This window comes from Blennius ocellaris (genome assembly GCF_963422515.1).
Source record: "Blennius ocellaris genome assembly, chromosome: 4".
NCBI classification, from domain to species: domain Eukaryota; kingdom Metazoa; phylum Chordata; class Actinopteri; order Blenniiformes; family Blenniidae; genus Blennius; species Blennius ocellaris.
In genome coordinates this window covers 3,173,756-3,201,690 of record NC_137653.1, presented here as the reverse complement: position 1 = coordinate 3,201,690, position 27,935 = coordinate 3,173,756, and the positions used below count along the sequence as shown (strand labels likewise).

Genomic DNA, 27,935 nt, shown 5'->3' with positions numbered 1-27,935 from the left:
GACGGCACTAATCTATTTTACGGAATTTTATTGAAAATTGTTGAAATTTAAAAAAAATATATATTCTGTTCGGGGCAAAGTGTCCAAATGAAGAAAAAGGAGTCGTGCCTTTTTAGGAGTGCAACGTTTACAGGTGGGAATCACTCATAGATCAGTAATGGTAGTTGTGTGGCAGTGATTTACATTCTATAAGTAGATACTGAGAATTCAGTTTATTTCAGTTTTCAATGTTTCAACGCAAGTTTACACGACGACGGTGGTCTGAGCTGCTGAAAGCAAACGTTTTTTGAAAACGTTCCGTCTCCTTTGTCGTGTAAACGACAGAAAATTCAAATTTTCTGAAACGCTCACGCGCCGTGTAAATGGCAGAAACGCTGCTACTGCGACTTGTGGCCCAACGTCACTTCCGATATTTCAGCTGTGAAAACGGACAACCGTTGTCAAACGACGGAAATGCAAAACCTCGAAAGGCAAAAACCCGCGTAAAACGAGCATAATCGGCGTCGGTGTGACCTTTTGACGTATCCGAGTGCCGTCAGACGTCCTTCGAGGTTTCGCCGCCCGTCGCTTGCCTCCCAGCGTCTTCGCCCTCGTCTCTGCTTTGTTTCCGTGAGCCCGAGAGAGGAATCTCTCCCTTTGTCCCGCCGCTGCTCTTTCCCTCCGACCAGCCGGGTCAAAGCACTCGGGCCCAGTTTGGGGGAAGCCTGCTCCGAGTCTGAATTGCAAAGCAAACAGAAACTCCACTTCAGGCTCAATCTTAACTTTATGATAACACATAATTAATCGGCTGGAATCTGGTGGCGCAATCAAGTGTAGCCTTAACCCCGCGCCTCCAGGTAATTACACGTTAAGCACGCGGAATACGAAGCGGGGTTGTTTTAGTCAAGAGTTGCACCACATGAACAAACAGCTGGGAGGAAGTGTTTACAGCTCGTCTGGAGAGACGCTCTCTGTATATTGAATTGTGCGTATCGCAGGACGGCCGGTTTGTTGTTTGGCCCGTGGAAGTTTCCGTAATGGAAGCGTTCGTCTCGAAGGGGGAAACAACAAACAGATCAGAGAGGTTTCGGTGTCTGTGTCTCCCGTCTGGATGGACACAGTGGAACCTTCGACACGGGATTACGGGATTAGGCCACAAAAATACAAGGCTGTTTTTTCTTCAACCTAAAAGCACAAACGACAAGGGGGAGAGGATCAGATGGTAGAAACGGCACAGGCGACAGGTTAGAGTCCAGACGTGGTTTTAGGCGTCCAGCCGTCATTCCGACGGTCAATTTTCAGAAGAGATGGCTGAAAAAAATAGCGGACGTGTTGCCGAAAGCCTCTAACATATGAGTATAATGACCGTCACTATTCGCCACCGTCTAATTTTGCCTGAATTCGTCCCAATATAGCGAATTGTCGGCTCGGGGAACATAACGCACAGCTGACTTGCGGTGGTGTATTACGCCCAGTAATGGAGAGTAATAATTCTCTCCATTGATACTATGTGGTCTTTACCTTTTGAGGGCCGGCCTCCGATTGGCTCGTAATTCTCTGACTCATCCTGGTTGCTGAAGCAGAGAGAAGGATTTTAGTTTCCAAGATGCTGAGGAATTCTACCTGCAGAATCCACACAGAATCCATTAATCATATTGATCCATCTAATTTTTCACTTCCGAAATGAAATGAGAAAAGGAAATATATTACCCTTAAGTAGCATGGCTGGGATGAGTCATGTGATTGACGTATGTGTCAAGCTTTAGTTGCCTTTGATTGTGAATTTACGCGACAGTGGTGCTCGGAAAACGCCAGTGGAGTCATCCCTTATCATGACGAGTTCATTATTTGTAAAATCTCGAGGACTTAGGATGACTAGCGATGTATTTTTGCCCATAAAGGCACATCGTTCCTTTGGCAAAAGTAACAGTAGCTTAAAATCACTGCATGGGAAAGAACAAAAAGAGAAACTCTCCGCCTGTTCCTGATGCAAGCCTTCACAGGAAGTACTTCTATCTTTTCCAGGTACATTCTGAAGAGTTTATCAGAAAGTTAGTGTCTCATAGTTTGAGTGAATAAAAACACATGCTCATTTTAAGTTATTTAACCTTAATGTTCCTGGCTTGTGTGTTTTTAAGTAAACACAGGGCTGACGATGGAGATTTGATACGAAACAAGTGGAAATTAAAAAATGAGGGCAACATCTTACTAACGGATGACAAGTAGCTTTTTTTAACTGCATGCATGGAAGTATGTGAATTCTGGTTCATGTCTTAACTGTGTCAGAGTGGAAGCCTCTTTTTTTTCTCATCTCACTATCAGTATTCATCTTATTTAAAAAACACAAAGTGCACATAGATTAATCATAATTTCTGAGAATGACTGCGAAAGAATCGTGAAAGGTCAAGCAAAAAATCCTGATTCAACTTGAGTTTCATCCCGTCATGAAGGACTTTAGATACGTGGGCAGTGGGAGTAACAAACACTGCATCCAAACATACTCTGGCCTCAAGTGGCTGCAGTAATCTCATCAAGGAGGCTTTAGGGTTTGAATAAACAGAGTCAGCTTCCTCAGTAAGTTCATCTCTGTAACTGGAGCTGGCAGGTGTCCGGCCCCTCCAGGGAAACCATCCTTCCTGCTGGTTTATTGCTTTTCTTCAGCCCTGCGGCGGTTTGAGGAGCAGCTTCTTGTTGTTGTTGTGGACGTCCAGGTGAGGGTCCGTCTTGTTTACCGGCTGGGCTGTAATACAGTGAAAAACCTCAGACGACCACCAACACGTCCCCGAGTAAACAGAGAACGACGTCTCAGAGTTGGACAGAGTTGGACAGCTGCAACAAGGAGATACGAGATAACGTCTCACTGTATCGTCCACATCGCGGCCCGGGTCGTTTCACTCTCTTTGTGTGTGCGTGTGTGTGTGTGTGTGTGTGTGTGTGTGTGTGTGTGTGTGTGTGTGTGTGTGTGTGTGTGTGTGTGTGTGTGTGTGTGTGTGTGTGTGTGTGTGTGTGTGTGTGTGTGTTTGGTTGTGATGTGTGAGGCCAACCGAGGACTCGCTGAAGTTCTGGTAACACTCAGTCACAGCTGCTCCGTCTCACCGCGTCATAAAGTGCTGAAGTTCTGGTCAACGATAACCTTTCAGGCCCGCGTCTCGGTGGCAAAAAGTCTCTGCAGTCTAAATCTACAGCAGCGTCACTAACAGAGTTTCATGGTCACCTGTTTTTTGGTTTTTTTTTCTATCTTATAATACAACAGCGATCTTCAAAGCTTCTCATATTAATGCTGGGTTGCTAGGTGGAAGTAGGAATTATACGCGTTGCCTTTAAAAATGGTCTGTATGAAGTATAATTGAGCGTATATTGCGAGAGTTTTGTAATTCATGGCTTTCAAACTATTCACTCCTGATTTTCTGATGCTGTTGGACCTCAGTCAATATCTTGAAAATATTTATTTTTACTCATGCAAAAGTTGATCTGATCAGCAGACCAGATCTTTGACCATCAGATTGAAACTTACAGAAATGAGTGGAGTTGCATTTTTCCCCCCAAAATCACTATATAATGGGATCACTTTTGTCTTTTACTCATGACTTCTAATAACTGTAATTACTAACGTAACTAGTTACTGAGTAACGTTTCCTCCGGTGTTGATATGTCTGTCGTGTTGTCAGCTTTAGCATTAGCATTAGCACAGTCGTCAGCACCGTCTATTGACTGATTCACTCATTAAGGTCATCTGGAGTTACGTCAGTCAGTGGGAGGAAGATGCTCTATAATCTGTGCGTTAGCTGGAGTAACGACGTAATTAGGCTCCGCCTCCAGGAAACTGGATTTTACGGTTTTACGGTAACAGATAAAACTTATCTGTTACCGTAAGAACAGAACATTGTCGTGTTTAATTTCCCACTGCAGCTGCCTGTGTGTGTGTGTGTGTGTGTGTGGGGGGGGGGGGGGGGGGGGTATGGGGGGGGGGGGGGTATGGGGGTGTTAGGTTTGAGGCAGCGAGCCAAATTGTGAGACATCAGAAGACAAATAGTGAGGAGGGAGAGACTGTAAGTGAGATTTATCTTCTCTTCAAAAGGCCACCAAATCTGTTGGTGAGGCAGACTGGCTTTTATCAGCTACTCCTCCTCAGTGTGTGTGTGTGTGTGTGTGTGTGTGTGTGTGTGTGTGTGTGTGTGTGTGTGTGTGTGTGTGTGTGTGTGTGTGTGTGTGTGTGTGTGTGTGTGTGTTCCTTGGTTTTGTTTCCAGATCCCAGTTTAAAGGCTCATTTGTCAGCTGTGAGTTGGCATTGTGGGGGGATTCAGTTGCCATGGAAGTGGACAAGCCGAGGGCGAAGGGAGGACAGACGGATGGAGGGGTAGACGAGATGAAGAGGAGGAGGAAGAAGAGCGGGAGGGGGGTGGGGTGTATAACAACAGACTGGAGGAGGGAGAGGAGGACAGAATCAGCACAGCTCGAGGTTGTCAGACGTGCGGCGGACGACAATAAAGATGTCGGGACGGGATTTGGAAAAGGGAGAGCTGATGAAAGTGAGGAGGTGAGAGCGATGGAGGGAGGGAGAGATGGAGGAGGAGAAGAGGGAGAGATTTCCCAGTGGCCCGGAGCCAGTCCGACCACAACCACGCCGAGCTTTCTTGGAAGCTCTCAAACCACTGACCCCCAGTGAGGACGCTGTCGTCACAAGATCCCGTGTCCGTCTCTGATTCCTATGAGGCGTTCAAAAAGAACTGAGAAAATATAGGACAAGTCAACAAATGTAAAGTACTGTTTAATAGCCTGTGTTACCGTGCACCCAGTGTAACGTGCTCCATATTCTGTCATAATGAGAAACAATGAAACTTCCATTTATGATCATGTGATTTATAACGTAAAAAAAAAAAAAAATCAGATACCTTTAAAACATTTTTTATAAAGCTCACCACTTGAGAAAATATGGAGGCCAGGAAGGATGAGATTAAAAGTAGCTGTGTTCCCTTAGAGGACAGTTTAGGTTTTTTTTTTTTTTTTTTTTCAGGAATTGGCAAAGGAAATGCAGGTTTTTGTTTTTGGTTCTGTTACTCCAACTTCAGCAGCTTTGTGTACATCATGTACAGAGTTAGGCAAAATGAGTTTAACCTCACTAAACCCTTTGGTCTTCCTCCCCTTGTTTTTTCTTTTTTATTTGTTGTTGCATTTTGTATTTGATGGACCCGAAAAACTATTATTATTATTATTACAACAACTACTACTACTACTACTATCACTAGCAAAGGAAAAGCAAAAGCACCAGCAGATTGTTTTTTCCTGCCCGAATCAATAATTTTGTATTATTTCATAATACAACACCACAAGGTGAACGCATACAGAACATAACTGACCTAAACTAAACAAAACACTAATAAAAAAAATTACATTAACAAAAAATAAAGAAATAAAATAATAAAAGGTAAAATAAAAAAACATAAATAATAATAATTAATTAATCAGTCAATAATAAGAAAAATACCCCCCAAAAAACCTCCAACAACCAACAAGTGTCAATCCTTTCCATTTAATCAGGTGGTAAAAGGCGTGTATGTGTTATTATTTTACGTGTCTAACGTTGAAACGCATTAAAAAATAATAATCTCTGGAATATCGTGACGTAAATTTCACACTCACTCTCCCCACTGTGTCAATCCTCTATTCTCTCAGTGATCACAGCAGATGAAACTGAATGTTGTTGAACCCAAACCGTGTCAGTTTGAACGTCTCTTCCTGCGCCGCTGAGGAGAAACATTCACAACCGCAATCCTCTTTTCTTCCCCAAAACTCATTCCGTCCACTCCGTCCATCACCCAGTTAATGAATCCGTCATCCGGTGGCGTCCGTCCAGCGCCATCTGCTGCGTGACGGCTCATTAATATAAAACACCGCCACTTTATTTGTTGTGGTAGTGAATGGATTGGGACCTGCAGGTGACGTTACGGCCTCGTCTGTCAGCGCGGGCCGGGGCGAGTGCGTGAGCTCTGGACGAGCGGGAGCTGAAACCACCACGGCTGCACTTTGTTTATGTGTCTTGCACCTTTCCACAGCCTCTCCGATCCGATTCTGCGCCTCGGACTTCATCCGCGATCCAATCGAACTCTTTCTCGTGTTTGTGTTCTTTGACGAGTTTTGAAATCTTCTATTATTTTGCGGAGGAACACTTGTCTCCTGCGGGACTTTTCCCCTCGCGCAGACGGACGGACGGCAGGATATTTTATCGTCGACGGCTTTAGACCCCCGTTCACATGACAAGCTCTTCAAATGAAAATATTTTCAAAAAAAATTTGCTGCATTTTAGTCGGTTTACATGAAAGCGGTGCGCAAGGTCGCGAAGAATAAACCACTTTTCCAAAACGCTCAAGCTTCGTCGTCGTGGAAACGGTGCTACACCACAGCCATAATAAATAGTTCTTCTGCACATGCTCAGTAGGTGGATAATGATAACAATGGTAGCCTCCGGGGTGTCGTGACGACCAGTTGATATTCTCCCGGGACTTCATAGTTTTATTGTTGAGAGTCGCTACAATAGAAATTCCAACTTTATTGTCTGTTCATACAAAAGTCTGTATTAAGTCTGTGTGTGTGTGTGGTTTCCTCACAAAAACAAACAACAGCGCCCACTTATGGCCCAACACGGTAACTGCACAGTTTTCAGCCTTTCCGCCCTTTTCGTTTTCAAAACGTTGCCGTATAAACACAAAACTTTTCAGAAACAACATTTCTTCACTAAAATTAGCGTAGCTAGTCCCTTCATTGATTTCGTAAAATGTGTCTTGTCTTGTCGTCTGAACGTTGCTTTATTGTTAAAAGAGCAGAAAACGTCAGGAAGTCGTGGTCACACACACACACACACACACACACACACACACACACACACACACACACACACACACACACACACACACACACACACACACACACACACACACACACACACACACACACACACCTCTGTGTTGATTCAGCCCATCTGGTCCTGATTGTGGTGAGAGGATTGAGATATTTGTCGCGGCCGGTCTGGTGACCCGGCGCTTTAACTGAGACGTACGTGGTCAATGGATTTACTCACGTCCTCTCACTTACTTATTCATCCTCACACACACACGCACACGCACACACACACACACGCACACACACACACACACACACACACACACACACACACACACACACACACACACACACACACACACACACACACACACACACACACACACACACACACACACACACACACACACACACACACTCACACTCACACAGACACATGTAGTTGTGATAAACTGGATGTTAAACACGCAGGAAGCTTTTCTTTCCTCTTGTTTTCTTTTCTTTCAATTTTGTTCCCTTTTCTTATCCGTCCCCGTCACTTGAATGTTTATTTTACAGACTTCGTGGTGAGTGTTTCTGGCTGTGATGAGAATTTAAAGGCTTCGCAGGCTGGAGGTTCTTCACGGCGTGTGGCGGCGGCGGCGGGGTCGGGTTGTAGGGTTGTAGGGTTGTAGGGTTCGAGGCGACGGCGAGGGTTCAGAGTTTATATTTCAGGTCTGGGTTTCATCCTAACACTTTTCACGGAAATTTGCACGTCAGGCTCCTTTGTTGCATCGGTCCACTCAGTATCTGCTGAAAGACATTTGACGAAGACTTCAGAGGGGCCGCAGATCGTCAGGTGGAAAGAAAAGACGATCACGGTTCATTCTGTGTAAGATCGGATCGCCAACGGGCACAACCAGAATAACGCAGCATATTACAGCATTGTGGAGTGTTGACTGAAGCAGTCGGCAGTCACATGTGACTCATGTGCTCATTTTTGGGCACAAATATCTCCTTAAACACAGTATTTCTTTCCCACATTCAGATTTGTCAGGTTCCTGTTGGTCGGAGAGAAAACTTGAATCAGCCAATCAAGAAAGGAACAAATAAAGAAAACGTACCAGGGGCACGAGCGTTCGGTTGCGTAACGAAAGATTGTCTGCGGCAGACGTAATATTGCCAAAAGTATATCACTTCCGGGGCTAAAATCAAAAAAAGCATCATGCAGACTATTCAAGATCCATAAAGACCTGGATGATCCAGTCTGACTGGATCCAGACCTTGACCCGGGAGAATCCCTTCCAGGATGAATTAGAGCAGAGGCTGCAGGCCAGGCCTTTGAGTGTCGGACCTCATAAAGGGTCAAAGACTCTCCAAAACACACCCTTAAACCTCATCATATGAAATCCTCTGGATTAAGAACGAGATGCCACTCAAGTGCATGTGCATGCGAAGGCAGGCGAACATACACTTTTGGCAATATCGTGGTATAGCTGGTTTTCTTCCTGGGTTGTAGTTGTTGATTGCTTCAGATTCTTTTTTACCTTCAGTTTGAACCCGACTGTTCAGACGAAGGTCAAGTCACGCTTGGAAATGTTGACTTGGGGTCAATATTTCTTCTGTATCCGACCAAGAAAGCTCAAAATGATAAAAAAAAAAAATTTGATTTAAAGTTTCATACCAACTGAATAAACTTTCCCCGCTCCCAAAGTCCAATTCAGCCGAGATCTGCTCGAATGATTAGATCTGCCGTGTGAGGTACCTGCAGGGTTTAATATAGACCGATTGTCTTCCAGGTACAATATACGACGGAGGATCTCTTCCTGAAATCTCCAAACACATCAAACAGAGACAGGGACTTTGCTCGGGAGCAGAATCTGGTGCCGAGCTTGACTTTGTGTAATTCAGGATGTGTTTGTGTTTGTCGACGTCCTGTGGGAACCAGATTCCAAATAGCATGACTAACTAGGGTCCTTTTCCGCCCGTTTCCCACTCCTACCTCTTTCACAAGTTCACTTTTCCCATAAAAAGTCAGTTTGCAGCTCCTGAGTTTAAAAAGAAACAAAAAAAAAAAAAAACTGCATCTGTTCTTGATTTAATTTTCGAGTTTTTAATCTAAAAAACACGGCCTGGACAATGAAGTGACTCCATAAAAAAAAAAAAAACACATTGTAATGAAATTTGACACTTATGGACAATTAGATTTGAGACGTTTTAGCATCTTTAGTTTGACCGATAACAGAAAGTAGCAGCGAAGCCAGGACCTGATTGAAGCCCAGATTAGTATCTGACTGGGAAGAAAAAAAAAATCATGTCCTCGGAAAGTTGCAGACCTCGTCGTCACACTCTCAGTCAAAAGCATTTTACACAGTGGTGCTCACCCTCGTCCCTCTCGGGGGCTTTTAAAAAATTTTTTTTTTAAGGCTGTGACAGGTTTTCTGCAGACGGCCAGAATAAACACAAAGTGCTTTGATAAAAAAAAAAAAGAGAGAGAGAGAGAGAGAGGCTAAAGCGAATGCGGCGTCCCCTGGAGATTTTTCCATTGCACTCTTTGCGTGGTACCAAAACAAGCAACTGTGAGGTCCGTGAAGGATTTAAAGGACCCGAGTGACCCTGACGTCCTACTGATGGACACAACAGAGACGCTTCGGGCTGCTATGTTTAAACGCGCAACAATAAATCACTTCATAATAAAGCGATGGGCCGGACCCCCCCAGAGGGTCACGTACAACAGGTTTTAGATGTGTGATCAAGAACATATGATCAAGATTGGAATTTATCGTAAGTGTAAAAGAAATTCATCGAAATGAACAAATACGCTTTAGTTTACATTCCAAACAGTCACAACAGGTGTAGACTGGATATCAAGACTTCAAGTTTACAGACCTGCTTTTAATTCATCAGAGATGTGTTTGATTTTTCAATCAAGAGCAGAAAATGCCCCATGCTTTTATTTTGAAGGCCTCTCCACTATTTTGAGCCAGATGTCTGGGAGGAAAGAAAAGAGGTTAAAAAAATATATTTTAATTCACCCGTGTGCTCATTTTCGGGCTTTTTCCAGTGAAAACGCTCAAATTCAAAATGCAACTTTCTGAAAATGCTGCTAGTACACGCGCCCTACGGCCGTAGCAAATAATTGTTCTGCACGTGCTCAGTAGATGTTTATCTCGCTAGTGTCGTGACTCCCCGTTTACATTCTGCTGGGATTTGGTACTTTTATAGTTGATAATGACCGTGATAATAATCCAACTTGGTCGTTGGTCTATTTGAATGTGTTCTGGTCAAAGTTAATGTTTATGCGCTTGTGTGTGTGTGTGTGTGTGTGTGTGTGTGTGTGGTTTCATTATAAAAACAAACAACAGCGCCCTCTGCTGGCCCGGCATGCAAACTACATAGTTTTTAATACATTGCCATGTAGACGTGAACATGTTTCTGAAATGAAACTGGAGTCGGTCCAGCGAACATTAACAGACTGGAGTGTTAATGTGTGTGTGAATGGGTGAATGTGATTAACAGTGTGAAGAGCTTTTGGGGAAAACTTGTGCAGAGTAAGTGAAATCCATTCACCATTTAAAAGTCACATTTGCTGCACCACATTGGTATGGTAGAGAAGAAACACACATTGTATGAGGATGAAAACAGTGTTTATCGTGTTCATTCACCAGTGAGTAAACCAGATTATCATCTGACACGAGGACAGGAATGTCTCCAGACGTGTGCGGTCGGCAGGAGAGCGGCAGATTAACCTGGAACGGAGCGACTCTGATGGTTTCAGCCTTTCATCAGGGCTTTGTCACAGTTTTGGCTCATCAACGAAAGAAACAAGAAGAAGTGGTGAAATCGAAACCGGTGACGAAAGATGCAATCAAGAAAAACGAAACAGCAAGTCGTCAATTCAGAGGGTCATGAAGGATTTATCGGGAAAAAACGCGAGGCCAGGTTCAATATAGAGCACGATTGCAGTTAAAAGATGTAAAAGTACAAAAATGTGCTTAAAAGCGGCTGCAGTGAGAGAAACATGGCGCCGACGAGTGAAACAACATGAAGCTGCAGCGAACAGCAGAGAACAGCTCGTGACTTTATTTTAGTCTTTCCTCACGCAATTAAATAATCATTTACTGTGCAATTAAGAAAATAAAAAGAAATTATACAATACTGAAGTGACCTCCAAGTAATCCTTTAATAACTTTCCTTTTTTTTTTTATATATTATTATTGGAACTCTATTTTCTATTATGTGCAATAAATTGAGATGCAATGGACCTTATTGCATGTCAGCATTTCGTACAAGTAACGTTGTGTATTTAAAAATAATCTTGGTGGACGAATTAATCTATTATCAGGTTTTTTTCTATATGTTTATGCAACAGAATCAAATCGATTCAGGTTTTTGTTATTGTGTGTACTTTCACCACGAGAGTAGTAATAACTTTAGCGTTAGCTGGAGGAAGATCCTCTATAATCTGGATGTTAGCTCTTCTTCTAACACACACACACACACACACACACACACACACACACACACACACACACACACACACACACACACACACACACACACACACACACACACACCGTGCAGTCCATAGAACATCTGGACGCTCACATCCTGATGGACACGCTGTCAAAATAAAACACACACGCCTAAAGACTCACAGAATAAACTCTCCGTGTCAAAATACTGCGGATGTTGTTGAAAAGTGACGCCCGAAGAGGAAACTAATGAAGAAACATGGAGGTGGAGGAGCGTCGGAGCCTTCGTACGTCGCTGTGTGAAACGTTGACGAGAGTCGGTGAGAAACATTTGGATTTATTGCTTTTGTGAGTGAAGTCAGATTTAGAAACACGTCATGAAAATATGTTGGACAGAGTAAAACCGGCCAAAATGACACCGCATTTAACAACTTAATGTCCAAATGGAATCTCTCAACAGGTTGAATTTCTCCTGGACGTCCTTGAAAATCTTTTAATTGAACGTGTTTGCAAGAGGAATTTGACACGTAACTGGAGGAGGAAGTGGAACTTTCTGTTTGCAGGTTATGAACCGCTGAGTTCCCGTTTTACACAACAACGCTTCAACTGTTTCATCGTTTTTGCACTTTAATTTCAGGAAAGTTTCATGTTTACATGAAAATTGTTGTTTTCCTGTATGACCACTAGTGGGTGCGGTTTGTTTGCGTATTGAAACCACACACACAATCAAACAATTGCGAGCACACGGATGAACAGGCGACCAAGTTGGATTTTTATCACGTTGACTGTCAAAATAAAAGCACCAAGTCCCAGGAGAATATGAACTGGGAGTCACGACCCTCTGGAGGTAAACGTTGTTGTTGTTGTTGTCCATCTACTGAGCATGTGCAGAAGAACTATTTACTACTGCAGTAGCAGCATTTCTCCGACAGTTTTCAAAAGTTTCCACCTTCAGAGCAGTTTTGAAAAAAGCACAGTTGTCATGTAAACGAGCCTTAAAGATCTGTGGGTTTTCTTTAATGTTTCTATCATTAGAGATAAAACTGATCAAAACGATCATTATAGTCGGTTTGTGTTTGAGGCATCGACGGTTGGTTTTCCTCGTCAAGTTCACGGAAAAGTTTTGCAAAATTAAAATAAAAACAAAAAAAACTTTTAGTGGAGGCAAACAGGTTAAACGCTGACGATTCCCTTCACTCTGTGCACTTGTTACCCCAGATCTGTATCGCTGCTACTGGCCTGTTATCGGGGCTGTTTGGTGATATATAACCCCCCCCCCCCCCCACACACACACACACGTTCCCCCCTGTGAAGTCACCCAGAGGGGGCAGATCACAGCGAAGCCAACATGTGGTTTGAGTTACCGTCTCAGGAACGAGCGCTTCGTACGTGAGGCTGCTCAGATCTGCTGCACGCTGTAATTGTTCCTGCACTCGGACACAGCTAATTGTGTTTGTGTGTGTGTGTGTGTGTGTGTGTGTGTGTGTGTGTGTGTGTGTACGTGCGCACAGGATGTGAGGGTCAATTAAAAAGTCGGCATACTGAGAAACAAATACTAAGAAACAAACCACAAAAAAAAGAAGAACTGATTCACTCTTTTTAAAACTCATTGGTTTGTATGTAAGGATTTTCCCACAACTTTTCGCAAAATCGACTCACCCGAATTGCATGAAATGTTCAGGGATGATTTAGCATCATATAGATAACAATCGATTAGATTTTGCCATGTTAACGACTAACTGTTTCCGAATAAATCCCCCAAAACTGTGGGGAAAAAACGCACACATACACGTATAGAACAACACTATAAACGTTAATAATGGGAGTACACACACATTTGTGTGGAACGTGTTGGGTTGGATCTCTGTGTTTCTGTTGTCTGTCTCTGCTGGTCGGACGTCGCAGCGTCCATGTGGAGTTTTTTTTTTTTTAATCTGTGCAGAAGATTTTTTTTTAAATGTCGTTCCACTTTCTCCCCGTTTGATCATTTCATGAACGTCACAACACGGGACGGTTTTTCCACCTCTTTGTTCCAGGTCTGTTTCTGGCACTGGGGCCCCCCGAAGGCCCCCGGAGGCCCCCGGAGCCCCTCTGATGTACGATAACGTGTCGGTCGACTGTTTCTGCCCGAACAGAGCGACGTCTGTTTGAAGTGGAGCTGAACTGAGGAAAATCCGCTGCTTTTACTTTGATTTGTGAGGCGAAAACGAGTCACAGCTCAAATCTGATTGGATTCATACAAAAGTCTTTTGACCCTTTTAATCTTCTGTTGGTTTGTTTTCAGGACCTGCTCTGAGATCACAATGATCAAAACATGAAGCTCTGAGCTGATGCTGTTTCCCCAAATATCCAATTAGTAATATAATTTTATTTGTTGATTTTTAACTTGTTTTTTTACTTATTTCTTCACTTTTATTTATCTTAATTTAGATTATTAGTATTATTATTATTATTAAAAAATTCTAATGAGATATTTGCTTTGAAATTCTTTTTTTATTTGAATTTAATTTCACTCTAAATTTGGGAAGGGGGTTTATTTTTTTCCTCCTTTATAATTTTTTTTAATTTTCTAAATTATTTTTAATTTTTTATTTTGTTGCAAAAAATAGATTTATTGTCAATTTTATTTTTTTATTTCCACTCAACTTGAAATAAAACCTAACCCTAACCCTATATTTTTTATTTTGTTGTAAAAAATAGATTTATTGTCAATTTTATTTTTTAAATTTCAACTCAACTTAACAGCAACTTTATTTAAAAAGCGCTTTAAGCAGCCGTAGCTGAGAAAAAGTGCTGTACATTGAAATGAAAATACAAGAGGCAAAATAAAAACATTAAAACAATAAAAACAATTAAAAAAAAGTTAAAGCAATAAAAACAATCAGATGGTAAAACAATAAAGAAAACATCAAAAGTTCAAACAAAAAAAACCAAGGCACTAAAACCAGAGCAGAGTCTCGCGCTGAGGTAAAAGCCAAAGAATAAAAATGGGTTTTAAGACGAGTTTTAAAAAAACAACGAACAATTATAGTTTAGTTGAATTGAACGTAGCTGAATCTCGTGCTTTGTGCCTCGATCTGGTCCAGTTTTGGCCCGACGTGATCCGATGTGGTGTAACGAGCTGAACTCTGCCTCGTGGGTAACTGCCCGTCCCCCGGGGGCGCCGGGTGTTTGTTGGTGCAGCGGTATATTTACCAGCCGGCTGCGCTGCCCAGTGACGTCCGGGCTGACGGCTTATTTATTTGTGGGGGTCTGAAGGTTCGCGGCGTGGCAGTGCGAGCGGGCATCCTCTGATATTCCCAGAGATATAAAGACCTGCCGTCTTTATACCGCCGGACCCTCCGGACATGTTTCATTAGACTTGTTTGATTTGGTGCGCTTCGGGGACTGAGTGGGTGGTTTCACTGCTCACGTTACAGAAAAGCCACCGTCGCGGCTCTGGAAAGACTCAAACAAACTCGCTCTAATTTTACAAACAAGCGGGGAAGTCATTGATCTCCCGGAGCTTTGTTCCCACATTTAAAAACCAGGAGCAAACTGTGGAAGCTGATCTCGTACGAGGACGTACTGAAGTCTGTTTACTTTCATGGATATTGAATAGTCAGCAGGTTTCTAGATGTTAAACAGTTCATGCCAGAAGTTTAATGTATAATGTTATTCCCTTTGTAGCAAAACATCTGTGCCGTTTATATTTATTGAATATTATCATGCTGAGAGACATTTCCTCACTTCAATTGTGGACTTTATTAAAATATAGTGTCTCTCTCTCCAATATTGCTGTTTGCAGTTTAAAATGTGGTCTTTTTATTTTGCTGAGTCTTCAATATGTCTGATAACATCAACACGTCTAACTCCACATGCTTGTACTTGTACTAACATACTAACTCCTATAGAGAACATGTAGACTCCAGGCAGGACTCGAACCTGGGATATTATATATAAGAGTGTGAAGCAAAAGTACAAACCACCACTGCACCACTGTGTGACCCTATAATAAACACACTTTATGCGATTTTTGGTTTAAAACCTTTACAACATGGTCACAACTTGATATTTTGCACATTTATAATGAAGCAGTAAAATAACAACTGAAAGTTCCACCTGCGACATCTGAAGAAAGCCTTGTGTTCCAGAAAGTCACGACTAGAAGTTTCGCTCCTCTTCCTCTCGTGTCCAATCAAAATGACGTTGTTGGTTTTTTTTTCGACCTGCAGCTGGAGAACTTCATGCAGAGGAGCGCGAGGCGCGACGTCGCCAGCCTGCAGTCGCATGCGGTTCACAACCAGACGGCCGCCATGCTGGAGATCGGAACCAACCTCCTCACGCACACGGCGGAGCAGACGCGCAAACTCAACGTGGTCGAAGCGAAGGTGAGGAGGAGGAGCGTCGCTCTCCGTCCGTCGCTGCAAATGGTCGCTTACGATCGTTCGTCTTTCCCCCCTCCGTTGCCGCCGCCAGGTGCTGAACCACACCTCTCGAATCGAGATCCAGCTTCTGGAGAATTCCTTGTCCACCAACAAGCTGGAAAAGGAGCTGCTGCTGCAAACCTCCGAGATCAACCAGCTCCGAGACAAGAACAGGTGGGACCTCCACCTGCGAGGATTTCATCTGCTCATTTCTCACTCGCAGTCGTTTTCCACCTTGGACGTGATCTGCGAGTTCACTCAGAAAAAGCTTGAGAAGCACTGGCCTCATGAACTGTATAAAAATACGACTGTTTTGGAACTTAAAGTTGGTTTGAAAGTCGATTCAAACACTTTTTGGTTATTTTACGAAGTTAAAATGTAATCCAACACAATGACTCCATGGAATGTTGTTTCTACGCCGACGACATAGTTCTATTCTTCATTCTTTTATTCTCTCCACCTTCATTTTAGTGACCGGTTTCTGTAATCTTATGATCCCCTGACTCGAAATTACGAAGGAGAAACGTCAAGACGCTTATCAGTGGGAATGTTTGAAACAGAATCCTTACAGATGGTGGAGGTTCGTCCACAGCTGCTTTAAGCCAGGAAACACCAATATTTGGAATCTCAACGTTTTCGCCATATTTCATCATAAAGTGCAGCGGAAACATGAGACATTATCAGAGAAATGATCTCACAGGTTGTGTGCTTACAGGAACAGATATTATATAACGCCTACATTTTGTGAGGTCAGTGTGGTAGCCACTCTATTTTGTAAGAGTTTCAGAGGAAATTCTCAATGTGACCACTAGATGTCTCTATGTGACAGCAGAAAGCTGATACTGTACCTCAGAAAGACGTCTTTTACCACTGAATTTGACTGACGGAGCAAGAGAAATGTCTCCACAAAGAAAAATCTCCACAGCAGAATTTAAAGTTGAAATAGACAACAAAAAGAGAGTGTGTTTTAAAGGGACGGGAGAAAAGAGGTGTAAAATATGTCCATGGAGGAAAGTTCTGTAAACTGACATTATCAGGACTTGGTCTTCTTGTTTATTGGCTTATTGTTTGTGTCTACAAGGCAGTATAAAGAGAGAAAGCAGTGTGTGTGCCTATAACGCCACCCTTTTATTATCATTTCATTTTATCTCTGTAAGAGCAACAGGGGACTTTTGGTACATTTTGCTCAGAATAACCTCCCGTTGTACCGGCTCTTTAATAGGAATGACTTCTTATAACAAACATCACCCACACACACTATTTCAGCTGCGTATCTTTGCGATTTTTGGAGTCTAAACTGCTAATTGTGTCCACTGTGTAAAGCAAACTAATGACACATGGATGCCTAACACAGCGGGTAAAAACATACTTAAATATACACACACACACACACACACACACACACACACACTAACCACAGGCCGTCGCGGATCAGCGGCTCCCCATCAGTCTGCATCACGCTAACGAAGGGTTCCTCGTTCAGGCGCAGGCCGGCATGTTGAAGCGATCTCCACCGGGAGCTGATGATGTGTTTCTGCTCCTAATGTGACCAAAAGGCCCACCTGCCAATGAAAAGTGACATCGCTCATTTGTTGGAAACGTGATACAGAAAGATGGAGGGAAAAAACCCCCCTCTCATCTGAGTTCCTTCGGGCTCCAAATCAACATGAACCAGACATGTGATCTCACAGGTATCAGGAAATTCTGATGCTCTGTACAGTTCCATCGATATTTTGTTTCTGCTTTTAGGACATATGGAGGTCTTACAGTAGTTTGACATAGTAGCTGGTGTGAAGATTTTTTTTTAAAAAGAGTGAAGCCAAAAGTATTCTGGCTTTAAATGAAAACGAAAGTGAAGAAATAAACCACATTTGGCTGATCTGTGGAGTGACTATTGACCTTATTCCGGAAGTTTGCGTGGGCGCCGCCATGCGCGTAATCACACTTCCGGTTTAGCCCCGCGCTACTTGATTTGCGATACCAGTCTCTTGAATTGTTTCCAATTTTAAGGTACTTTTAAGCTAGTTTAAAGCTATCAGAGATGGCCGGGGTTAATTGCGCAGTGCGTGGTTGTCACAATAGCTGGATAAAAAGGAAGCTAACTCTGTCGCAGCTTTGTTTTGAGCACCAAAAGAAGAGGTCTGAGTGTTGTGGTCCTGTGTTTACCCTGCACCGCCCCCCTACCAAGGACGAGGATCGGCGAGCTTGGCTGAAGGCGCTGAATTTAAAGAATCCGCCGGTTACCTTTCGTCTGCTCTTTTCACTTTGTGGATGGTAAACCTCCACCTGAACATCCTTACCCAGAGAAATGGTTGGGCTACGTCGCTCCTCTGAAGAAACCTCGTCGGGTGCTTGTGAGACCATCAAGTAAGTTGATATCGACTTTAAACAAGCCGTTTGACGAGGCCTGATCTCCAATCAAAAACAATAACGTTATGTTAAGTTACTATGTGATGTGTTTTATGTAACATGTTGTTAAACCATGAAAACCAGAGGTGGGCAGTACACTGTTAGCTAGCTACATTCACACTAGCTCGCTGCAGTTAACTTGAGCAACATTTTCATAAACTTGTACGTTTATGAGTCATTTTCTGACACCCTAAAGTAATACACCTGTAATGCATTTGAATACTTTTTGTTAATAAGCTTTATTTTCACAATATAAAACCACTTCTGTGTCTTGCACTGCTTCCAAAATGATTGTTTTTCTTGCTTTGGTGGTGGTATCACAGTGAGTAATCCCGACTATTGTTTTGTAATAACGTTACTCTTAAGTATACATTTTTATACTCTACCCTATCCACCTCTGGTAAAAAAATCAATCAAAAAATGTTGTATAATTTCTTAAAAACTAATTGAATTTGTCTGTGTCTTAAGCTGCATCTGCCACCTGTGCTGTGGAAGACGATACCCATGAAGAAGAAACACCTTCACTTCCTCCTGACCACCACTATACAGCTACTGGGCCAATATTAGACCAGCCACTTAAATGTGATCAGGCAACACAGTGTTCAGGTCCCTGAACTGTACAGACAACTGCTATGCTCTGATCACTGAAGCCTGCTGTACACTGGTTTGCCCTTGGAAGGTTTTGGTTTTTTGGCTGATCAGCTGACAAAAGATTACAAAAATTCCTTTCAGATGGACGCTCATGATCAGATCTTTATGTCACTGATGAAGCTCCGCCTAAATTTGCTGCAGGATGACCTTGCTGAAAGATTTCATGTGTCACAGTCACAAGTCAGCAAGATTACATCGCTGTGGTTCGACATCATGGAGGAGAAGCTGAGGAGTTACATCCCTTGGCTGCCCAGGGAGACAATTCAAGCAGGTCATAATGTACATGAACAGATTATTAAAAAAACAAACCTATTTCCAAGTGGTGTTGCCAATGTAGGCTTTGTTTATTTGTACATTAAAAGAATTAACCTCTCATATAAAGTGTGAATTATTTTGCTTGTCGTTTAAATGAAAATAACAACAAAATAATTAAAAATGTCGGCATATACTATTTCCGGTCATCTTCTCATGTCATCCACCCGCTCTGAAATATCTCTAGGGTGAGCCAAAGATATTCCTCCTGAGCTCCTCAGTGCATGTGTGGTCTCTTCCCATGTCGTTCTCTCCATGTTTCTGTGACAGACAGTGAAAGACAAGGAATTAGCAGAGTCAGAAAAACAAAGTTTTACAAATGGAAATAAAATATAACAGACTATTGGTGCAACAGAAAGTATAATAAGATAAAGTAGCTGTACTTTAGTTTTTACATTCATGCTTTACTGTTCTCAGTTTTAGAATAGACTAGACTACACTATCATCATCAAATGTATGAGCCTGAGGTGATGGTAGTGAGCATTAATTAAAATCTTTTAAAACAACACAACTATCAAATGATTTAACAGCTGTCTGTGTCTTTCTAGTGGCTACTAGATGAGTGTGAATATTACGTACAAACACTACTACGTTTGAAACATTACACCACCACTATCTTTACAAAGCATGTTGTGGGTAGTTTTTAGTCGCTGGGTTTGTTTAATAGATTCCTTAATATCCTAAGCAAGACGCGGCTTAATAATCGCTCGACCGGCTGCGTTAGCCTTGTCGTCTTGTAAACACTACCAACTCCGCGCTGCGGCACTATAATGACAGCATGTAGCACTGGACACACTCTGATTTAGACTGTAGTCTGTAATAAAGTAACCTCTATATGGAATATTGTGTTTCCACACTTAAGAATCCTCCAGATTGTTGTTGTTTGCTCTCCTCAGTGAAGAGGTCGCTCCGTACTGAGCACACAGAAGGGAGGCGATCTGACCGGCAAACGGGCTATATAAACACCTCAAAGTCGTTTTCAAACTATCAACACAAGCAATGCATCGTTTACTCGTTGGTGTACATGATCATAGCACATTTGAAGCAAAATAACCTACCTTATGTGATATTTTAGACGCAAGTCTTCCCAGTAATTCTCCGTAGAAATGAATGCGATTTCGCTGTAACCGGAAGTGCGTTTCAAACAGGAAGTGAGGGACAGAAGTAAAAGTGGGCGGGGCGGAATAAGGTGGATAACTGAGGCGCGCTTCCTGCGCATGCGCATATCTGTCCCCCTCACTCTCGTTCTTTCTGCTCATCCACTTGTAAACAAACATGGCGGAACTTCGTGGTTTGACTCGCCGTCTGTATTCTATTTTTATCGTCCATATCAGTAGTTTAATAGTTGAGACTCACCCCTGATAGCGTCCAATTCCTTATCAGTCCATACGGATGTCGGGTTCTCTCCATTTCCTTCGCGTATTGTTCTCTGAACACGTCTGTGTGGTTTCATGACAAAATCGAGCAGCAGCGCCCTCCAGTGGTCCGGCAGACTAACTGCAGCGTTGTCACTGTGAAGGCGGCTGCAGTATAAACACACTCCTTTTTTCTTTTTTTTAAACAGATTTGGCGTAAACGGGGCTTGAGTCATGCTCTTTTGTTTTTGCCACCATCAGATATCTTGTTTTTTTAGCATCACCAGCCTGATGTTATACTTACACCCAGATTGTGACCTCCTCTTGGGAATATTAGTGTTAAAAGGCTCATTTTCAAACGGGACGTTCACCCACTTCTCTGGTCCCTCACTCCGCCGTGAAGCCGCGCCTTCAGCGGGTTCCATTGGTTTTGGCGGGAGCGTTGTTGATGTATCTGTGGGCTGGAGGCTATTTTCAGCCTCTGCTGCCTCAGCTGCACAGATCTGCACAGCACTCCCATCTGGCACAAGGAACCAAGACTCAGGTCATTCATCTTGGTTTCGGGGGAGTAATTCAGTAGCTCCAACCTGAGCTTCATTACGCTCACATTTGTTGGACATTTACAGTTTGGGTTTGTGTCCTCCCTGCATACCACGCCGGTGTTTCACCGCCTCCTGTTCATATGAACGGCCTAGTGATGCTTCATTCATTTAACATGCGATTCCTACATTTCCCAGAATGCTTCTCTTTCTGGCCCGAGCTGCAACTTTAAAAGCTTTTACTGTAAATCAACCTGGCACCATTATATGTCCAAGAGGAGCAGCTAGTGTGACGTTAGTGTCATAGCACTTTAAAAATAAATCGAAGATTCTGAAATGTGTGACCTGGGCACGTTCTCACCGACTATCTATATAATGTAGTAATACTTCAAACATCCTATTAACATCCTGACGCCTTTAGATCATCAACTACTTACATTATGAGATTCTGCAGGATCACAGTGTCTCTGGGTAAATGATGTCAGATTTCAAAGATCATCTGCTCAAGAGTTTGTATTTATTGTAAATCCTATCGTAATTGCACATACTCGAAATTTTATTTTGCATGTTTGCCTGATATCCTGCAGCCTGAGAACATTTATATACAAAATCTACGAAAAAAAATCTGCTGACATGAATTCAAATAATTCTAATATCATAATTTTTAGAGGGTTTGATGAAACTATGAGAATGGAATCTAAATGACCACAGACGTTTAAATATCTTATTTCCAGTCAAATCAAGACCTTGTGTGTCTGTTTCAGCGTTTTGGAGAGTAAAGTTCAGATGTTGGAGTCTCGGCAGAAAGGAGAGCTGGAGGACATGAGAGAGGAGAAGAAACAACTGCAGGTACACTTCGTTTAAAATAATTATCTTAATTTAACCACATTAGTTTGTTTTGAACTAGATCCCTGAAAAGTTTCTTTGTTGCAATAAAAATTAAAAACACGTTGCGAAGTTTCTCCATTCTGCTAAACTCTCCTTGTTTGTTTTATTCACAAACTTCATGAGTTTGTTATTTTCAGCAACATGACGAAATGTTTTCCTTTTTATGTATGATTTATGTTTTATTTGGGAATAAAATATGGATTTAGGATATCTATAAATTACTGCATTCAGTTTGTGTTACTTTAACTCAGTGTCCCAGCTTGTTTTAGAATTAGGGCTATAATTAAACGTTCAATAGATCATCAAAAAAAAGTTCTAAGAACTATTTAAAGATCTTTCAACGGCGACTGATCAGAGAAAACATGAGGTCTTTCAGTTGGAAGCCCGAAGTTTAGTAAAATCAAAATACCCTCTTGATTTTAAGATGGAATAGATAAAAATTGAGCTGCGATGAGAGTGTGATTGTGATTCTCCGTCCTGTCAGTCGGTGGTCAACACTCAGACGGCGGCAATCGAGTCGTTGGAGAAGCAGCTGAAAGTCGCCAGCAGCAACAACACAGCGCTGCAGCGGCAGCAGGCCCAACTCCTGGAGTCTGTACACACACTCATCACCATGGTGACCAGCACCACAGGTACACCCCCCCCCCCCCCCCCCCCACACACACACACACACACTCATCACCATGGTGACCAACAATTCATTTGATTGTTGGACTTTTATTTGCTGGCGTCTGCCGCAGGCTCGCCTCACTGGAGCCACATGTGGAAGGACTGCGCAGATGTTTACAGGTCGGGTTATTCTACCAGCGGCTTGTATCACATCTACATCGGGAACAAGACGGAACCTGTGCAGGTAAAAAAAACATCAGATCATCCACATATACTGATCATTTACTCGCCATTAACAGGTTTACTGAGACACACTCCCAAAACAATTATACCCTATTTTTAATGAAAGTGCCGTTAAGTTCTGACACAAATCTCAATTATTTTACAATATTATAATTATATTCACATTGACTACATTCGTACCATGTTGTATTATTATATTTTTCCTTCGAGTTGATTGAGGAGATGATAGAACAGAAATATCTGGGACAGTGTGAATAAAGTACACAGTATACATACTTTATCGTAACGCGGTCTTAACGTTTTAACGATGTTCTTAATCCATTCCTCCCCTCTGGGGGTGTGACATGTTATCACTAACAGCACCGACGTGTAAAATATTACCCGCTGCGGTGGTGTACCGTGATGTATTACGGTATTCCACAGTATAAATATGATCACACGGGCAGATATGTCTTGTTGGATACGTGGGAGTGCAGGCAGTGCAGGTGAGTGTACGTGCAGCCATGTGATGTCGGGGGGGGGGTAGCAGACTTCATATCTGAGGAGAGGATCTCCCACACATGAAGTCCACAGAGTGTGTGTGTGTGTGTGTGTGTTTCTCCCCCTGAAGGTGTACTGTGACATGGAGACGAGCGGCGGAGGCTGGACGGTCTTCCAGCGGCGCTTCAATGGCAGCGTGGACTTCCAGAGGGGCTGGGGGGAGTACAGGACGGTGGGTTGCTTGTCTCCGAGGGGGGGTGAGGTCAGTCGGAGGTGGGAAAAGCCACTGTGTTGACGCCCGTCCTCGTCCCCCCCGCAGGGCTTCGGGGAGATCTTCGGGGAACACTGGCTGGGTAACGAGGTCCTGCACCAGCTGAGCTCTCAGGCTCAGTACTCTCTGAGGGTGGAGCTCCGGGACTGGGAGGGAAACTCGGCGTACGCCCAGTACGACCGCTTCAGCCTGACCAGTGAGAGACAGCAGTACAGGTAACACACGCTACCGAAAGAAAACAACCAATAAACTCCACAGTTTGCCTCACTGGCCTGTGTTGCCCCCCCCCCCCCCCCCCCCGTCAGGATGTATCTGCGGGGCTACAGCGGAACGGCGGGACGGCAGAGCAGCCTGAACGCACACGGGACCGGCTTCAGCACCCGAGACCGCGACAACGACAACTGCGACCACTGCAAATGTGCCCTGATGCTCACCGGAGGTACCGGCTCGTCCACGGCACTGCGGCAGAACAAACTGCCTCGGCAGACGTCAGGAATCTCACATAAATGTTTTGACGGTTGTGATTAAGGGCCAATCCCAATTCTATTCTTACTCCTCCGTCTACCCCTTCGCCCTCCGCCTACCCCTTAGCCCTCCACCTACCCCTTTGCCCTACACCTACCCCTTAGCCCTCCGCCTACCCCTTAGCCATCCGCCTACCCCTTAGCCCTCCGCCTCCCTCTGCTCATGTTCCCAGAATGTTTAACTTTTTTTTTTTTTCCTTTTCATTAAAAAGGAAACGAGTCCCCTGGGATTTTCCTATTTTAAGTTCCATTTATGAAGTTAAAACGCATTGACTGTGCATTTTTCAAACAACGACATTTTGGCGTTTGGAAAACGATGGACATTTTCCATGTAAACGGCAGAAACGCTGAAGACGATGTTGTTTTCACGATGGTCCACTAGTGGGTGCTGTTGGGTGTTTTTTTGGGGGGCAACTTGAAAAACTTACAAAGTGGATATTTCATCGAAGGGAGGAAAGACGACCAACATGGAGAAACGTTTGCTCACACAGCAACGATGACTTTAAATAATTGTTGCGTTTTCGATCGGCCGCGGAGTGAAGCTCGACCCGCGGTACCCGTACCAAATTAGCATTTTGGAAACGTTGCGTTTACACGACGATGAAGTCGGAGTGTTTTCAAAAAGTTCCACTCTGGGAGCCGTTCCCAAGAAGTTGCGTCTTCGTACTTTACTGTACCTTTAATATTCGGATGAAGTGTTTTTTTTTCCTACAAGAAGCTCGTAGCCCTTCAGACATCTGCGTCCCTCAGCCTCCGGTGTCCTCCTGGTCTCCTCCTTGTCTCCTCCGGTCGGCGCCAACACAAACACATCTTCAGCCTCGGCTCCATCGGGTCGTGGTCGCAGATTAACTTAATTGTTTCTGCAAAAACTTTCAACAGCCCGAGGACAAAACGGAGGTTCCTGAAGGTCATTTAAAAATAAAATCACAGCAATTTATGGAGAAATGCAAGAGGATAGGAGAAAGGGCGAAGATGATTACGTGAGCAAAGGACAGAAGTCAAAGCTGAGACAACATGAAATTGAAAGGAAAAAAAAAAATGTTTTTCCTCGATGAAAAACGAGAATTGCTCCTAAACTTAGAGATCATATCAGCATCATTTATCAACCTATAGGAAATCGGTTATGTTGGATTTGACCTAATCTACATTTATTTTTTTTAGGTAGTTTTTATGTGTGTGGCGCATTAGTCATTAATTACAAATTCAGACTGGATACCGTGTCATATTTCAGGAATGAAAAAACACTGTAAATATACATAATAATAAAGTTAAAGGAGAAAAACAAACAGATCGTTCTCGTATAAACATGACTTCACAATCGGTGACGCATTGCACCACCTGGTGGTACAACATGGTATTACAAGAGTTGGTAACCTCATGAACAGATTTATAGAACAGGAAATGCATTTTAAATGTTCGCTTCAACAAATTCAAAGGACTTTTCTCTCGTTTGTTTGTTTTTTTTCCCTCTGAAGCTCTGAGTTCCTGTAAAGTGTTTGATCAGAGCCTCTTTTCCCGTCAGGTTGGTGGTTTGACGCCTGCGGTTTCTCCAACCTGAACGGGATCTATTACACCGTCGGCCACAACATCCGCAAACTCAACGGCATCAAGTGGCACCACTTCAGAGGGCCCAGCTACTCGCTGCGCTCCACCTTGATGATGCTTCGACCCTACGACTTCTGACCACGCCGACCGCCCGGCACCCTGCTGTGCTCCGACGCGAAACTCTGTGCGGCGTCACGATGGTGAAACCAGATTCTGAAGGATCTTGGGAGACTCGTTACGGGAAGTCTCACCAGTGAAGCTGGAGCGAGTCCTGAACTCAGTTTTGAGCCACGACTTCTCCTTCCTGGATCCGACAGAGGACGGAGGCTGCCTGGAAACCACGTCGATCCATCTGATAGATGAACACCCGTTGACTCTGCCACCTCCACTTCCTGCTCCGAACTGGATCGCAGCAGGTCGATTGGGAGGGAAGCAAGATGGAAGAACTTTCTGAAGCTGCAGTTTCTTTGTTGGCTCTCCTGGAGGGGACTCGACTGGCTGGATCTCGTTTTTTTCCCCACAAACATTTCTCGATGACTAATTTCTTTGGAGAAATAATTGCTTGGAGAGAAACTAATAATAAAACTGATAGATAAGAGATTATTGTGCTCGATATCCACTGTTTTGTTTAATTACAACACTAAAATCTGCCGACAGTTTATAATCCGGGTTTAATGATGTACAAGTGATTTTCTGTTTTCGTATTTCTGGGGATTTCTGGTGCAAATATTTCAAAGTGGAGGGAGGGTGCTGCAGATTTGATTGACATTTTCCTTGTCAACTCGCTAACGGGGGGCGGGGCTTAGACACCCAGCCAAACATTTCTGTTGGACACTGAGTCAGGACACAGCCTCAGTCCAGGATGAGAAGAAAAGGAGGATTTAATATGGAAATAATCCAGTATTTTGTGTTTGACAATTATTTGAACCAGAGGAAAAAAAACATAAAGAATCATCAAAGACACACAGAGAAAAACTGTTTAAATGGTTCTATTTCTTTCATGGTATCTATAAAACTTCTTCATCTAAACTCCCTGGCGACTATGTTGTGGCATGTTGAATGTTCAAATACAAAATACCAGGGGTGGGCAACCACTTTTCCCAAATGGCCACATGAAAAATAAACACTACTTATTCTAGAGCTGAGACATTTAGTTCACTTGAGTTTTCCTCAATGACAAGTATCTCTTGCTGCTGTTGTTCTGTGTCACCTTTTTCTTTCCAAATCATGATTTCATTTTTCAAAATTTTGAGTTCAGACAATAAAAAGTATATTTTTTCATTAACTGTCTTTTTTTTTCTCCTGCTGTGCAATATTAATGTAATGAAGAAACAAGGTGCTATACGCAATCAGTTATGTAATAATGGTCAATAAGGTGAAATATGTGACCATTTTAGATGTATAAAAGCCCGTAATAACAGTAATTTACATTTGATTACCCAGTAACTCCCAGAGGGCCGGTCAAGCAGAACAAAGAGGCCACATATGGCCCAGGTCTGCAGTATATACAGTAGTATGCTCTGTCATGTAGAGTACCCAGTCTTCCCAGCTGCCAGAAGAAACAGGAACAAAAATAGTGATTTTATACAGCCAAAAAAGTAAACTTGAGCATTTTAACAAATGCTTACTTGCATTATTTTGAATTGAGACAATCTGAATCTTCAAATAGCAATACATTGTTTTGTGTTTTCCTTTCAGAAAAGTTTGGCGTTTACGCTACGCTTCGAAATACACGCAAACGGCGTAAACGTAGAAAATGATTTCGTTTTCACACAGAGCCACTAGTGCGTGTTGTTTTGTTTTTGTAAAAAAAAACAACTCATACACACACAATTGTGCAGAGAAAAACTATGCTGTAAACATTAACAATGGGAGTACGCAGACATTTGTATGAATAGATGACTAAAATGGATTGTTATTACGGTGACTGTCAAAATAAAAGTACCAAGTCCCAGGATAATCTGGACTGGGAGACATGACGCTCTGGAGGAGATTGTCCATCTACTGAGCATGTGCAGAAGAACTAATTATTACGACCATGATGCGCAGCAGCAGCATTTTCATTATTTACACAACAATTGAGTTGTTTTCAGATAATACTGTGTCTTCAGAAAATACTGAGTAAATTCATGGTTTGACCTGATTTCAATGCAGAAACCAATGAATGGATGAATGTTCTTCCTGCACTGCAGGTGAGTCCAGTGTGACCCCGTGTTACCTCGAAAACCATAGAAATATTATTTTTTTTGCAGGCCTTTTCAGGGCCTCCATGCATTTCTTCCCTCTACCAAAATGTTTACAATTGAACCTTCATGGGTGACAGTTGGTGGAACATATTTGGCAGTTTGTGAGCAGCACAGCCGTTGTGCTGAGAACCAGGGAGGTAAGACAAAGCTATTTTATGACTTTCTCAAAGAAGTATGTTTTTGCAAT

At 42.9% G+C, this 27,935-nt stretch overlaps 1 protein-coding gene across 1 annotated transcript in view; it reads left to right on the top strand.

Moving 5' to 3' along the window:
• angpt4 (angiopoietin 4) overlaps window positions 1-25,640 on the top strand; it is a gene marked incomplete at both ends in the record, with an annotated part of 37,786 nt that extends 12,146 nt beyond the window's left edge. The window contains 9 exons of the mRNA XM_080495358.1: window positions 15,485-15,640; window positions 15,729-15,850; window positions 21,707-21,791; window positions 22,315-22,462; window positions 22,571-22,683; window positions 23,293-23,394; window positions 23,482-23,648; window positions 23,739-23,872; window positions 25,480-25,640. Of these exons, the coding sequence (XP_080351484.1) occupies window positions 15,485-15,640; window positions 15,729-15,850; window positions 21,707-21,791; window positions 22,315-22,462; window positions 22,571-22,683; window positions 23,293-23,394; window positions 23,482-23,648; window positions 23,739-23,872; window positions 25,480-25,640 (1,188 nt within the window). The remainder of the gene's footprint in view (window positions 1-15,484; window positions 15,641-15,728; window positions 15,851-21,706; window positions 21,792-22,314; window positions 22,463-22,570; window positions 22,684-23,292; window positions 23,395-23,481; window positions 23,649-23,738; window positions 23,873-25,479) is intronic.
• Window positions 25,641-27,935: the final 2,295 nt, after the last annotated feature.